The sequence below is a fragment of the Oncorhynchus gorbuscha genome, linkage group LG23, assembly GCF_021184085.1.
Source record: "Oncorhynchus gorbuscha isolate QuinsamMale2020 ecotype Even-year linkage group LG23, OgorEven_v1.0, whole genome shotgun sequence".
NCBI classification, from domain to species: domain Eukaryota; kingdom Metazoa; phylum Chordata; class Actinopteri; order Salmoniformes; family Salmonidae; genus Oncorhynchus; species Oncorhynchus gorbuscha.
The window spans coordinates 61,111,025-61,124,355 of NC_060195.1; the positions used below are offsets into that span (position 1 = coordinate 61,111,025).

At 41.3% G+C, this 13,331-nt stretch overlaps 1 protein-coding gene across 1 annotated transcript; it reads right to left on the reverse strand.

The window, feature by feature from the left end:
* Positions 1–449: 449 nt before the first annotated feature.
* Positions 450–13,316, reverse strand: LOC124011610 (PR domain zinc finger protein 15-like). Its single transcript, XM_046325062.1, has 7 exons — positions 13,252–13,316; positions 10,088–11,245; positions 9,760–9,813; positions 4,451–4,685; positions 4,177–4,283; positions 3,991–4,078; positions 450–2,528 (listed from the first exon to the last, which is right to left on the reverse strand). Exons 1-7 carry the CDS (start codon positions 13,300–13,302, stop codon positions 943–945), a joined length of 3,279 nt encoding a protein of 1,092 aa, XP_046181018.1. The 5' UTR covers positions 13,303–13,316; the 3' UTR covers positions 450–942.
* Between the last annotated feature and the right edge of the window lie 15 nt (positions 13,317–13,331).

The following is a 13,331-nucleotide window of genomic DNA, read 5'->3' on the forward strand; positions in this document are numbered from 1 at the left end:
TTCTGTTTGACCAGAAATCAAAGCCTTGGCTTATTCCAAATTTTAGGATGGAAAAATGGTCGAAAAATGTATATAACATTTAAGTGTCACAAGCAAGCACACAAGTTCAAACTCTCTGGAGAAAGAGCAGCCTCTCCCTGCTCGGAATGTGGAGATACTTTTTCTCATTCATGTGATGACTCATGTGAGAAGGGTGCATAATAAAGAGACCTTTCCAGTGCTTCTGCTGTGGAAAGATTTTTCCAAAAGAACTCTCACAATACATATGAGAATGCAACTGGAGAGAAACCGTACCACTGATCAGAATGTGGACAATGCTTCTCCCAAATGAACGACAGAAAACGCCACCAGAAGAGGCCACACTCTGGAGAGGAGACTTGATCTCTGTACTACAGTATGGAAGGCAGTCAGAGACACTCAATAAGAATTGACTACAGCAAAATACAATATTGTAATATTGTCTTTATTCCAGGTTTATTTTGGTAAAATCCTTGAAATATCTTGTTTCAACAGTAAAGTTTATTTCACAAATGACTGCAGTTTTTTGTTGTTGTCATCATCACCCTCCTAGTTTCTACCCTGCATAAATGGTATTTGTTAATCCTTCCCTGCACCGGAAGAATCCCATAAGGCCATCCAACCTAATAGTTAAGGCTATTTCCAAGAACAAAAAGTGTAGTTAGTATATGGACATGTCTATTAGAATAAAAGTCTCACTGGACAATTAATATTAGGGATGTGATCATCACAGTGAAGAAATCATTTACATGCCAAGATTATGGAATCTTTTGGGAAATCCACACAACAAAACCCAATGTCTTGCAGTATTCAGACTCATACACATTTGACTCAAGTTATTTGATAACCAAGTTATTGAGATTGTAGCATCATGGCATGTAATCCTCATTTCTTACTTCAGAAAGTGCGATCAGAAGATTTGTGTTAGCTACTGACACAGTTGTGCTTTTTGAAGTGTCTTGAATCAGAAAAGCCTTTTCCACATCTCTTGCAGGAGTATGGCCTGACTCCTGTGTGCACTTGCATGTGGGTTTTGACATGATTGGCTTGTCTGAATCGTGTCCCACAGACATCGCAGCTGAAAGGCTTCTCTCCCGTGTGGACTCGCTCATGCCTTTTGAGATTACCGATAAATCCAAAAGTCTTCCCACAATCACTGCACTTGTGTGGTTTCTCACCTGTATGGATCAGCTCATGTATCTTAAGAGATTGTTTTGTAATAAATCTCTTTCCACAACAACCACAAGCATTGGGCTTCTCTCCAGTGTGTAATTTCTGGTGATAGTCAAAAGTAACTTTATGGAGAAAAGTCTTTCCGCATGTGGAACAAGTGTATATGTTTTCGCCTGTGTGAATTCTTCCATGTGTTTTCAGAGAACCGATGGAGCTGAAGCCCTTCAAACATATCTCACAGCTGAAGGGTTTTGGTTGATCGGTTTGTTTTTGTTGGTTGGCCTTGTTCTTTCTGGTTCTTGAGTGCCCCTCTCCATCAGCCACGTGTGATAGCTTGTGAATTCTCAGTTGATAATTGTAAAGGTAAGTCTTTCCACAAACGTCACACATAAATGGTTTTAATGCCCCATGAACTAGCATGTGAGCTTTTAAGTTGGTGGACTGAATGAATGTCTTTCCACACGCCTCACATGTGTGCGGCCTCTTCTTCGTGTGAATTCGATGGTGTCTCGTAAGGTTCTCCTTAAAGCTGAAAGTAGCTTGACATATTTCACATCTAAAGGGCTTCTCCCCTGTATGAACTACCTGGTGCTCCTGCAATTCGACGGGACGCCAGAAGGTCTTGTCACACTGGGAGCATGGGTGTGGGCGTTCTGTACGTTCTGTATGTACAGATCTAATATGCGTTTTCAGGTTTTGAGATATACTGAAATTCTTTCCACACGTAGTACAGCTGTATGGTTTCTCACCTGTGTGAACTCGCTGGTGTACGTCAAGCATGTACTTTGAGGCGAAACCTCGTCCACAAGTGAGGCAGGTGAACGGTTTCACCTCTGCATGAACAAACTCATGTGATTTCAGATTTGTCTTACTACGGAACTTCTTTCCGCAAACTTTGCAACTGAAAGGTTTCTCTTTTGAGTGAGTTTGCATGTGCTGAGTCAGCATACAGTTCAGGCGGAAGGTTTTCGCACAAATGTCACACTTAAAGGGCCCTTTCGGTTTATTGTGAACTGCTATATGGCGTTTCAACAGACAGTTTGCGTGGAAGGTCTTCTCACATATGTCACACTTGAAGGGTTTCCTCGGCTTGGAAATGCTCTGCTGTATTCCGTGGCTGTTTTCTGTGGATTCTGTGCCATTAGCAGTACGGCTGCTTGTTTCTCTTGCATGACTGCCTCTCCCGCTGCCTGTTTCCTCTGGAACAACAGCTCTCATAGGTTCACCCTTGGATTCAGTGTCTCTAAATGAGGGCTTTGTATTCAGTCCACGTGAGTCTCCCACAGAGAGAAGAAGAGAAGAAGTCTCTGTCGGTTTACTGTAAGCCTCTGCAGCACCTACAGATGAGAGGAATATACAGGCATTATGCTACTGGTTTGACAGCCATCTTTCAATACAACACAAAATTGTACCAGCAACAACTATACAACTAAACGGCTGTGTCCCAAATGGCACCCCTATATAGTGAATAGGGTGAAGGGGTCGACTTACAGGGCTGCCCACTGGTTCCGGGAGGTTTTGGAAACCCTCCGGGCCAGTCAATCATCCAATGGGTGGCAGGTTAGCCTAGTGGTTAGAGCGTTGGACTAGTAACCGAAAGGTTGCAAGTTCAAATCCCCGAGCTGACAAGGTACAAATCTGTCGTTCTGCCCCTGAACAGGCAGTTAACCCACTGTTCCTAGGCCGTCAATGAAAATAAGAATTTGTTCTTAACTGACTTGCCTGGTTAAATAAAAGAAAAATTAAAAAATATATTTTAAAAATCATCCATATTATATAATAATGATGCCAATAATTTTCAATCTAGGCTAATTGATAAAAAAAAAAAAAATATATATATATATATATGAAAAAGAGTCAAATTCCTGAAGCTCTAAGTTCATCATGTAGATTATTTAGCACACTGTGCAACACACTGCCTACTTTGAAGCGGAATATCACCGGGCAGCGAGAGCGTGCAGCTTTCAAACAACTGGTTGTGGAGCATCTCACAGAAGAGCGGTAGGCACAGGAAAGCAGTAGAAAATACATTTCAAGTTATGATATCTAGCCTACCAGTGAATGTGAAGGCAAGAATCGGTGGATATGCATACCTGGTATTTAAAATGTTTGGTCTGAAGTCTTGATTGAATGGTCCAAAGTGGAGAGATAAATAAATAAAAATGTATTGAATTAAATTTAAAAAAAATGTGTTTAATTGCTCTAGTTTCTCATAATTCATGAATAGAAAAGATTGCATCAGTGATTTGTATTTCCTGGAACTTTCTGAAGAAGTAATGCCTGCATGTTCTTTTGCCAGTTAGCATGCCGAAACTGTCCTTTAAAAGGCTTTCCCAAAAAACCTTCCCAATTAAATGTTGACTACAAAGTAGGCATACCTGGCAGAATGATATCATGACGATTTGTATCAGTCACGTGGGCATTTGTTTAGCAAACTTTGCAATCACATGCACACCACAGGAGGCTGGTGAGCAGAACGGAGTGAATGAAATGGCATCAAACACATGAATTTGAGATCATTCCACTCCAGCCATTACCACAAGCCCGTCCTCCCCAATTAAGATGCCACCAACCTCCTGTGATGCACACTATACATGATACAGTAGGCTACAGAAACACCGCTTGCCAAACACAAAGGTCTCTTGCCAAGGTACACAATTGAATTAAAGGGAAACTACACCCTTCCACTATAAAATATCAAATAAAAAATAAATCCCAGACCTCAAAAGTGGTCTATTGTTGTGGTTTAAGCATAGTTGTGTACTTGGAACATCCAGTTTTGTTTCTTTGGGATATTACCTTCAATGACTGACGTTTTAGTTCCTGATTTCACCTCACTCCTCTCCTTCACAGGGTCGGTGATAGAGCCTGTATTTCTCGCAGTAGTCTGGAATGGAGGAAAGTCATTATTTTAATATAAAACAGACATTTGTCAGATTTGCTAAAATCATACACAGAAGATGATCATAAGTTACAAGAACATACCTCTTCCCGTACGATGACAGTGTTTACTTGACTGACATCTCCCATGCTGAGCAATGCTGAAACCACGGTGTTTGTCTTCACATTGTTAACAGGCATCATTGGGAGATCTTAAATAACAAGCAGATAAAACTTTACATTTCCTTTGAACGACATTGTGCATCACATCCCTTTACAAACTGGTGGAAGACAAACTATCAGTACAAGCAAACCATACAAACAAGCTTTCCTTTGCTATATTCAATAGACAGTGATGAGTTGCTGGGCCCACACTCACCAACTGGCTTAATTTTAAAGATCGTTCCATTGTGCAGAATATGGGTTGGTCTTTTCGGTTCTTCTCGCCCCTCATCCTTCTCAACCATCGCCTTCAGATCTTTATCCATCTGCTCCACCTTGATCTTCAGTTTCTCATTTTCATTTTGTAAAGCTGCAGAGACCTCTAGGAATAGTCTACAGATTTTACGAACAGCCTCCTTTGTCAAAAGGTGCATAATGGTGCCAACCTGTTTCTAGAGAGAGATTGAAGTATATTAGAACGAAGCCAACAAAGTTACACTCAATTTGTATTAAAAAAAAAAAAAACTTTGCTACTTTCCTTAGCTAGTTATACTTCACTGGCCCATATACTAGACTTTAAATACGACAAACATGTGTGAAACAGACAGGTGCACGTGCAAAGCAAGAACATAACATGTACAACCGTTTCGATTGATCAAATTTGGGTAGGTCCCTCTATGTCTTGGCCAATAAGAGCGTTTGAAGTGAATCAGGGAAAAACAATAACCCTACGTTAAAATGTCAAATTTGTCAACAATGCCACGATGTGTGGATAGGGATATAGCACCAATTCAAGGGATGTGGGAAGACATTTCATACGTAGTATCTAAATTATTTGTGTAGAAAATGTACTTTTTGGTTCATTTTGACAGCTTGTGGTACTGTGCAACCGCAGCAACGCATGTACGCAAATGTCTGTTTATACTAGCTGGTTTACAAAACGATAACCCATTGTTGTTGATGTTATTAAGCATGGATGAAGTGGTGATACATGTATCCAATTTAACTGCTGTTCTTATGGATTTTCTAATTGTCCTTTCACAACTGTTGAACAAATATTGTGCATTGACAATGAATGTAGTTTACATTAGCAGCCACCTAGTACTACAGGACATATACAAAAAGGCCACCACTGAACCCAGAGATTTTAACAGTCTGAGTGAACCCACTCCTAGTTTTATTGTACTAAGATACATTTATTAATCTTGACTACTGCAATTTCTTTGTACTGGCTTAAATGGGGGAGTAACTTTACATCAGATTTAACTTAAACTGGTTAGCAATATTGAAAACATTATGGGATCATGCATTAACTACTCCAGCTTTACATTATAGTCATCACCGCTGTTTCTTTGTCCTGTAGAGAGGCGAGGTACATGTTTTCATTTCAACAGCTACATGTTTTGGAAGATAAATACGTATTGTTTCTCTCCCTTACAGATACTGTAATACATCTAAAAAAAACAATACATAGTATTGTATGAACTGAAGAGAAGCAAATAATTCCTCAATAAAAATTTTAAATATAAAAACACGAGTTTTTTTTTTGTTAAACTAAATATGTATAAGTCTTATGTTGCACTCCCCAATAAATAAATATTTAAATGAATGTATATGTCCTTGAAACATTACATTGAAATACTGTATCATAATGGCGGACGGTGACTTCAGAACAGCACCCACTATAATATATTATTGGGCGGGACTAACCTGAATTTGTCCAATAGTCGCAAAACGTTTTCCGTTTGGAGAAATTGTATGATAGTCAATATTTTGCCACGGTCTTGGTCTAATGACCAACAAGATCCAAACTAACGCTTGCTTATGAAACAATGACAATCTTTGTACAACGTTGCTCACCTTTTTTCCCAGGTTACTTGGTATTGGCGCCGCGATTGATTCGTTGTCCAAAAACAGTTGGCTAATTTCTGCTACTGCCGTCTCAACGATAAAAGTCATAATCGACGTTGTTTCTTTCTCGAAAATATTGCGACTGTTAAGGCTAGACATGTTGTCCCTGTTAAGTAACTTCATGCAATAACTTTATGCAGATATTTGGCTTCGTAACCTAGCTAACGTTAGCTACTAGCTATAATCGTACACAATCGTCGCGCGACCGTTTTTTTTCTTCGTTAAGCCTTAACAAATAACCGTCTTCTGTGTAGATTCAACGGATAAACACGATACCATTTGTCCTGTGTAAAGTTGTTTAATAAGCTTTAGCGTTTTGTAGGACAATGCTATCTGACGTGACCACGATAACAACGCGTGTGTCGTGAACAACATTATTTGCGTGAGCAACACTAGTGGAATCGGCGGTTCGCCATCAAAATAAAAGCCCTTCATTGAAACTGATAATTGTGAAAACATGCCACAATTGGACTAGATAATGCTTAATAAGGTTGGAATGTTGTCATATAAATTTGTCGAAAGATTCATTTTAATACATTTAAATCGCACTGTGGGTGTATTATAATTCAGAACTTCATTGGGGTGGCAGGTAGCCTAGTGGTTAGAGTTTTTGACTAGTAACTGAAAGGTTGCAAGATTGAATCCCTGAGCTGACAAATCTGTTGTTCTGCCCCTGAACAAGGAAGTTCCTAGGCTGTTGTTGAAAATAACAGTTTGTCCTTAACTAACTTGCCTAGTTAAATAAAAGAATTGGGGGCATAATTATATGCCTAGCCTATGAAATGGGGTACCAGCCTACTCTCAGTGACCCCTAGAGAAAACAACTATGTGAAGTTTACACAGATATTAGCGTCGTAACTCTTTTTGCAGGACTTTGACTGTCCCCTTCCATTCCCAGTCGGGAATGTGTTTTGAACATTCATATTGTACTGCCTAGCTATGGATTGTGTACCCATGACATGGGGTATCAACCTACTCAATGACACCCACAGAGCACAACTATGTAGAGTTTACACATTATCTGGATTCGCACTTGGCATTTCTAGCTTAATATTACACAAATCAAAGCAGTGGAGCATGTAGTGAAGCAAAACTTTTGTGGTCAAAACCATTTATCTTGGTTCGACAGGGGAGCGGGTTAGAAAAATGCTATCATATTACGCAATTATACTATTTATAATATATTTGGGGGTGCAAAATCGAGCTGGCCCCGGCTTTCGACTATATCAATCACCACATTCTTATCAGCACACTCAATAGCCTTGGTTTCCCAAATGACTGCCTAACCTGGTTTACCAACTACTTATCAGATAGAGTTCAGTGTGTCAAATCGGAGGGCCTGTTGTCCGGACCTCTGGCAGTCTCTATGGGGGTGCCACAGGGTTCAATTCTCGGACTGACTCTTTTCTCCGTATATATCAATGATGTCGCTTTTGCTGCTGGTGATTCTCAGATCCACCTCTACGCAGACAGCACCATTCTGTATACATCTGGCCCTTCTTTGGACGCTGTGTTAACAAACCTAAACTTTCCTTCCAGACTCACATTAAGCATCTCCAATCCCCAAAAAATCTAGAATTGGTTTCCTATTTCGCAACAAAGCCTCCTTCACTCATGCTGCCAAACATACCCTTGTAAAACTGACTCTCCTACTGATCCTTGACTTCGGCGATGTCATTTACAAATTAGCCTCCAACACTCTACTCAGCAAATTGGATGTAGTCTATCACAGTGCCATCTGTTTTGTCACCAATGCCCCATATATGTACTACCCACGACTGCGACCTGTATGCTCTCGTTGGCTGGCCCTAACCTACATATTCGTTGCCAAACCCACTGGCTCCAGTTCATCTATAAGTCTTTGCAAGGTAAAGCCCCGCCTTATTTCAGCTCACTGGTCACCATAGTAACACCCACCCATACGACACACTCCAACTAGGTATATTTCACTGGTCATCCCCAAATCCAACACCTCCTTTGGCCGCCTTTCCTTCCAGTTCTCTGCTGCCAATGACTGAAACTAATTGCAAAAATTACTGAAGCTGGAGACTTATATCTCCCTCTCTAACTTTAAGCATCAGCTGTCAGAGCAGCTTACCTATCACTGTACCTGTACACAGCCCATCTGTAAATCGCACACCCAACTACCTCATCCCCATATTGTTATTTATTTATTTGTGCTATTTTGCACCCCAGTATCTACTTGCACATCATCTTCTTCACATCTATCACTCTAGTGTTAATGCTAAATTGTAATTATTTCGCCTCTATGGACTATTAATTGCCTTACCTTCCTAGTCTTACTACATTTGCACACACCGTACATACATGTTTCTATTGTGTTATTGACTGTATGTTTCTTTATCCCATGTGTAACTCTGTGTTGTTGGTTTTGTCGCACTGCTTTGCTTTATCTTGGCCAGATCGCAGTTGTGAGAACTTGTTCTCAACTGGCCTACCTGGTTAAAGTGTTGTGTTGTCTTTATTGTCGTGATATCTGTTTTGTCCTATATTTCAATTTTATTTATTTATTTTTAATCCCAGCCCCCACCCAGAAAGCCTTTTGCTTTTTGGTAGGCCGTCATTGTAAATAAGAATTTGTTCTGAACTGACTTGCGGAGTTAAATAAAATAAATAAAATATCATATTCCTCTGTATCATATTCCCTCTATCATATTCCTCTCTATTATATTCCCATCTATCATATTCCTCTCTATCATGTTCCTCTCCACCCTCCATCCACTCCCCTCCCTCTTCATCCTCCTCATCTCATCTCAGCGCAGCCCCTCTCCATCGGGTCGATTTGGAATTCAACATTTGAACACTCCCCAGATTTGTGAAAAATTAACATTTTGTGTTTATACAGTGTTGTACAGTATGCCTTAGCAAAAATAAAACAGAGTAAACATTTTTTTTTTTTTAAATGCTTAGTTCTTTCATTGCATGCAAAAATATCATATCCCTCCCTCCGTACTCTATTACCCAGTCTACTCATCCATCTTCAAGCTTTCATCCCTTCCCTGCTCTTCTATCACCATCTCAGTTCCACCTCCAGCTGGCTCCCTCTTCCTCTTCTTCTCCAGTCTCTTCCTCTCCTCTCTCCTCATCTTTTCTCTCTTCCTTTTCTTGAATCTTTCTCTCTATTTCCAGGAACTCAGCTTGAGCTTTCTCTCTCTTTTTCAGCTCCTCAGAACACTTCTTCTCTTTCTTAATTCTGTCTTTCATCATGTCATTATGTATCTTCATCAGCCCCTCTAACCTCTTTTTCTCTGCCTTTTCCTTCTCTTTTCTTTCCTTCTCCCTCTTCTTCTCAGCCTTCAAGACTTTCTTCTGCTCTTTCTCTCTCTCCTTCATCTCTTTCTTCTCCCTCTTTTTTTGCTCCTCCTTGTGTTTCATCTCCTTTCTCTCTTTCTCGTCATCTTTCAACTTCTTATTCAGTTTCTTATTTTTATATTTTTCCTTCATCTTCAAAGACGGGATTTTCTGCATGTGGTTCATGAGCAGAAAGCCCACTCTTCCCAGGATGGTCTCTGCTCTCTCTGATGAAACCGTACCATTGGAGCACTTGGAATGGGCACAATCCGCCACACTCTTCAATCCCTCCCTCGGGCTCACCTCCTCAGTGACACTTCTCTCTTCACTCTCATTTTCAATGCCTATCCAATAATCCTAACAGGAAGACATTGACTCTAGATGTAAAATTGTTCCAATGTGGCACATTCAATACACAATTGAGTGATCAACATACAATGATGGCCCAATAACCCTAGTGAGGGGTGATGTTTTATACTATGATTAAAGAGCAGCAGGGTTGGGGTCAATTCCATTTCAATTCTGGTCAATTCAGGAAGTAGTCTAAAATTCCAATTCTCTTCAACACATTGAATTGAAATGGAACTGAACACCATCCCTGTAAAGTAGTAGGGTGAAATATGACACCTACCTTTGCCTCTTCCAGGGTCCGGGGCCTGGGTTCCTCATCCTCTGTCCTGCATATGGAGGCTCCCACTCTAACAGGCGTCTTAGTGACAACGCAGATCAGAGGGGTGGGCAGCTCATCATTGCAGGTTGGCAGAGTTAAGTTAGCATCTGGGACCAGCTGGTGAGTGTGAGAGCAGATATCCACCTCCTCAGTAGTGCCCCTCCCTTTCTGATCTGGCTGCTTGTGGTCCTTGTCATGGATGCATGCCAGGCTTGGAGGAAGTGCATGGACAGGGCTTTTATCACCCATCAGTTCCTCTCTCTTGACAGTGGATGCAACTGCACATGCCTCTATGTCAACTGAGCACTCTGTGGTGTTCTCAACGATCTCCTCTGGCTGTTTGTGGTCAATATTGTGGGTGCAGGGCAGCCTTAGAGACAGTGCTGTGGGTGCAGGAGGACTATTATCAGTCAAAAACTCCTCTTGGAGGACAGTAGGCACGGAAGCGGCTGCTTCACTGGCAACTGGACACTTGTTGGTTCCCTCTACTGCCACCCCTGGCAGTTTGTAGTCATTGTCAAAGACAGGTGGCAGGCATGGAGGCAGCACTGAAGGAAGAATTCTAGCTGCCCATCGGTTCTCTCTCTTGACAGTGGCTGTACCTGTAGTGGCCTCTTTGGCAACTCGGTACTCAGTGGCTGAAACTGCAAGCTGGGAGGTTTCCGGGACATTGAATGAATTGCCAATGAGCCGCTGAGCCAGTGGTGGGAGGGAGAACGGATAGAATCTGTCCTCTTCCTTGATATTAGATATTGCCACTGTAGCAACTGAGACCTCAGTGGTTCCCTCTACTGTCTGCTGTGGTGGAATGGAGTCATTGTTAAAGAAGTGTGGCAGGTATCGATGCAGCATTGAGGATAGATGTGTATCTGTCGACAAGTCCTCTCTTTTACCAGCAGATACATCTGCAGTGGCCTCTGTGGAAACTGGGCACTCAGCAGGGACAAAGTAGGAAAATACAATGAACCGCTGTGCATCCTGAGTGCGTATGGCCAATGGAGAGGGGGGATGTAACATGGTTGGTATAGGCCTCCGATTGGTGAAAGCCAGTGGTGGGAGGGAGTCAATACAGGGAGCCATGAACTCAGTGAGTGGACGGTTGGTCACATCTCTCACATTCTGCAGGAGAAAAGAAACAGACATGATGAAAGTGATCACATTCAGTACATACATACTTTATGAGTGAACACTATGTACTTATACATCACATATACAATACCTTCGGAAAGTATTCAGACCCCTTCACTTTTTTCACATTTTGTTACCTCACAGCCTTCTTCTAAAATGGATTAAATCATTTTTTTCGCTCATCAATCTACACACAATACCCCATATGGACAAAGCAAAAACAGAATCGTTTCAAATTCATTTCAAATAAAATTAATGGAAATTTACATAAGTACTTTGTTGAAGCACCTTTGGCAGTGATTACAGCATAGAATCTTCTTGGGTTTTACGCTACAAACTTGGCATACTTGTGTTTGGGGAGTTTCTCCTATTCTTTTCTACAGATTCTCTCAAGCTCTGTTAGGTTGGATGGGGAGAGTTGCGGCACAACTATTTTCAGGTCTCTCCAGAGATGTTTGATCCGGTTCAAGTCTGGGCTCTGGCTGGGTCACTCAAGGACATTCAGAGACTTGTCCCAAAGTCACTCCTGCGGTGTCTTGTCTTTATGCTTAGGGTCGTTGTTCTGTTGTAAGGTGACCCATCGCCCCCAGTCTGAGGTCCTGAGCGCTCTGGAGCAGGTTTCCATCAAGGATCTCTCTGTGCTCCGTTCATCTTTGCCTCGATCCTGAGTCCAATCTTGGTTTCATCAGACCAGAGCATCTTGTTGCTCATGGTCTGAGAGTCTTTAGGTGCCTTTTGGCAAACTCCAAATGTGCCTTTTACTGAGGAATGGCTTCCATCTGGCCACTCTACCACAAAGGCCTGATTGGTGAAGTGCTGCAGAGATGGTTGTCCTTCTGGAAGGTTCTCCTATCTCCACTGAGGAACTCTTGAGCTCTGTCAGAGTCACCATCGGGTTCTTGGTCACCTCCCTGACCAAGGCCCTTCTCCTCCGAATGCTCAGCTTGGCCGGGTGGCCAGCTCTAGGAAGAGTCTTGGTGGTTCCAAACTTCTTCAATTTAAGACTGATGGAGGCCACTGTGTTCTCGGGTACCTTCAATGCTGTAGAGATGTTTTGGTGCCCTTCCCTACATCTGTTTCTTGACACAATCCTGTCTCGGAACTCTACGGACAATTCCTTCTAACTAATGGTTTGGTATTTGCTCTGACATGCACTGTCAACTGTGGGACCTTATATATAGACAGGTGTGTGCCTTTCCAAATCATGTCATATCAATTTCATTTACCACCAATCAAGTTGTAGAAACATCTCAAGGACTTTCAATGGAAACAGGATGCACCTGATCTCATTTGAGACTCATGGCAAAGGGTCTGAATACTTCTGTAAATAAGGTATTTCTGTTTTTAAGTTTAATACATTTTCCCAAAAAAATGTCCAACAGTTTTTTCGCTTTGTCATTATAGGCTATTGTGTGTAGATTGCTGAGAATTAAAATTTTATTTAATCCATTTTAGAATGAGGATGTAACGTAACAACAGGTGGAATAAGTAAAGGTGTCTGAATACTTTCCTAAGACACTGTATAGATCTAGTGTCCTCTCAGATGCTCTGCACCAGTCTGTACCAACCCTGGGTCTTCTAGCTAACGGGTCAACTAAGTGTAAAAATACATGCACTACACCCAGCATAACATTTGACATTTTAGACATTTAGCAGAAGCTTTTGTCCAGAACGACTTACAGTTAATGCATTCAACTTAAGGTAGCAAGGTGGGACAACTACATAATCCTGATATGAAGGTATAACAGAGATCGCTTGGTCTTCTTATTTAAAAAAAAATTCAAAACAAGGCAACCATAAGAACTGAGGACTATGTACATAACAATACTCAAAGAGAGACATACACGATACAACACAAGAAAAGTTATCAGACAAAATACTGTTAGCTTACATTCCATGGCATATGGCACATTTTGTCCGTATATTGATATATATTTGATTTAATTAATATTGTTCAACAGAACTCTAGTCAACTTTGTCAAAGTTGGTCTTGTTACCTCCTCAATCAGGCTTGGCATTTTCCTCGTCTCAAACCAAATCCTCTTCATCTCCTTCTCCTGCTCCCTCTGGATTTGTC

Coding starts and splice junctions, on each gene's coding strand:
- LOC124011610 (XM_046325062.1), bottom strand. CDS start 13,302: ATGAAGAGGATTTGGTTTGAGACGAGGAAAATGCCAAGCCTGATTGAG. Junction 4,686..9,759: donor AGAGAAGTGTCACTGAGGAG/GTGAGCCCGAGG, acceptor ATCTCTCTCTAG/AAACAGGTTGGCACCATTAT. Junction 4,079..4,176: donor CTGTCATCGTACGGGAAGAG/GTATGTTCTTGT, acceptor CCTCCATTCCAG/ACTACTGCGAGAAATACAGG.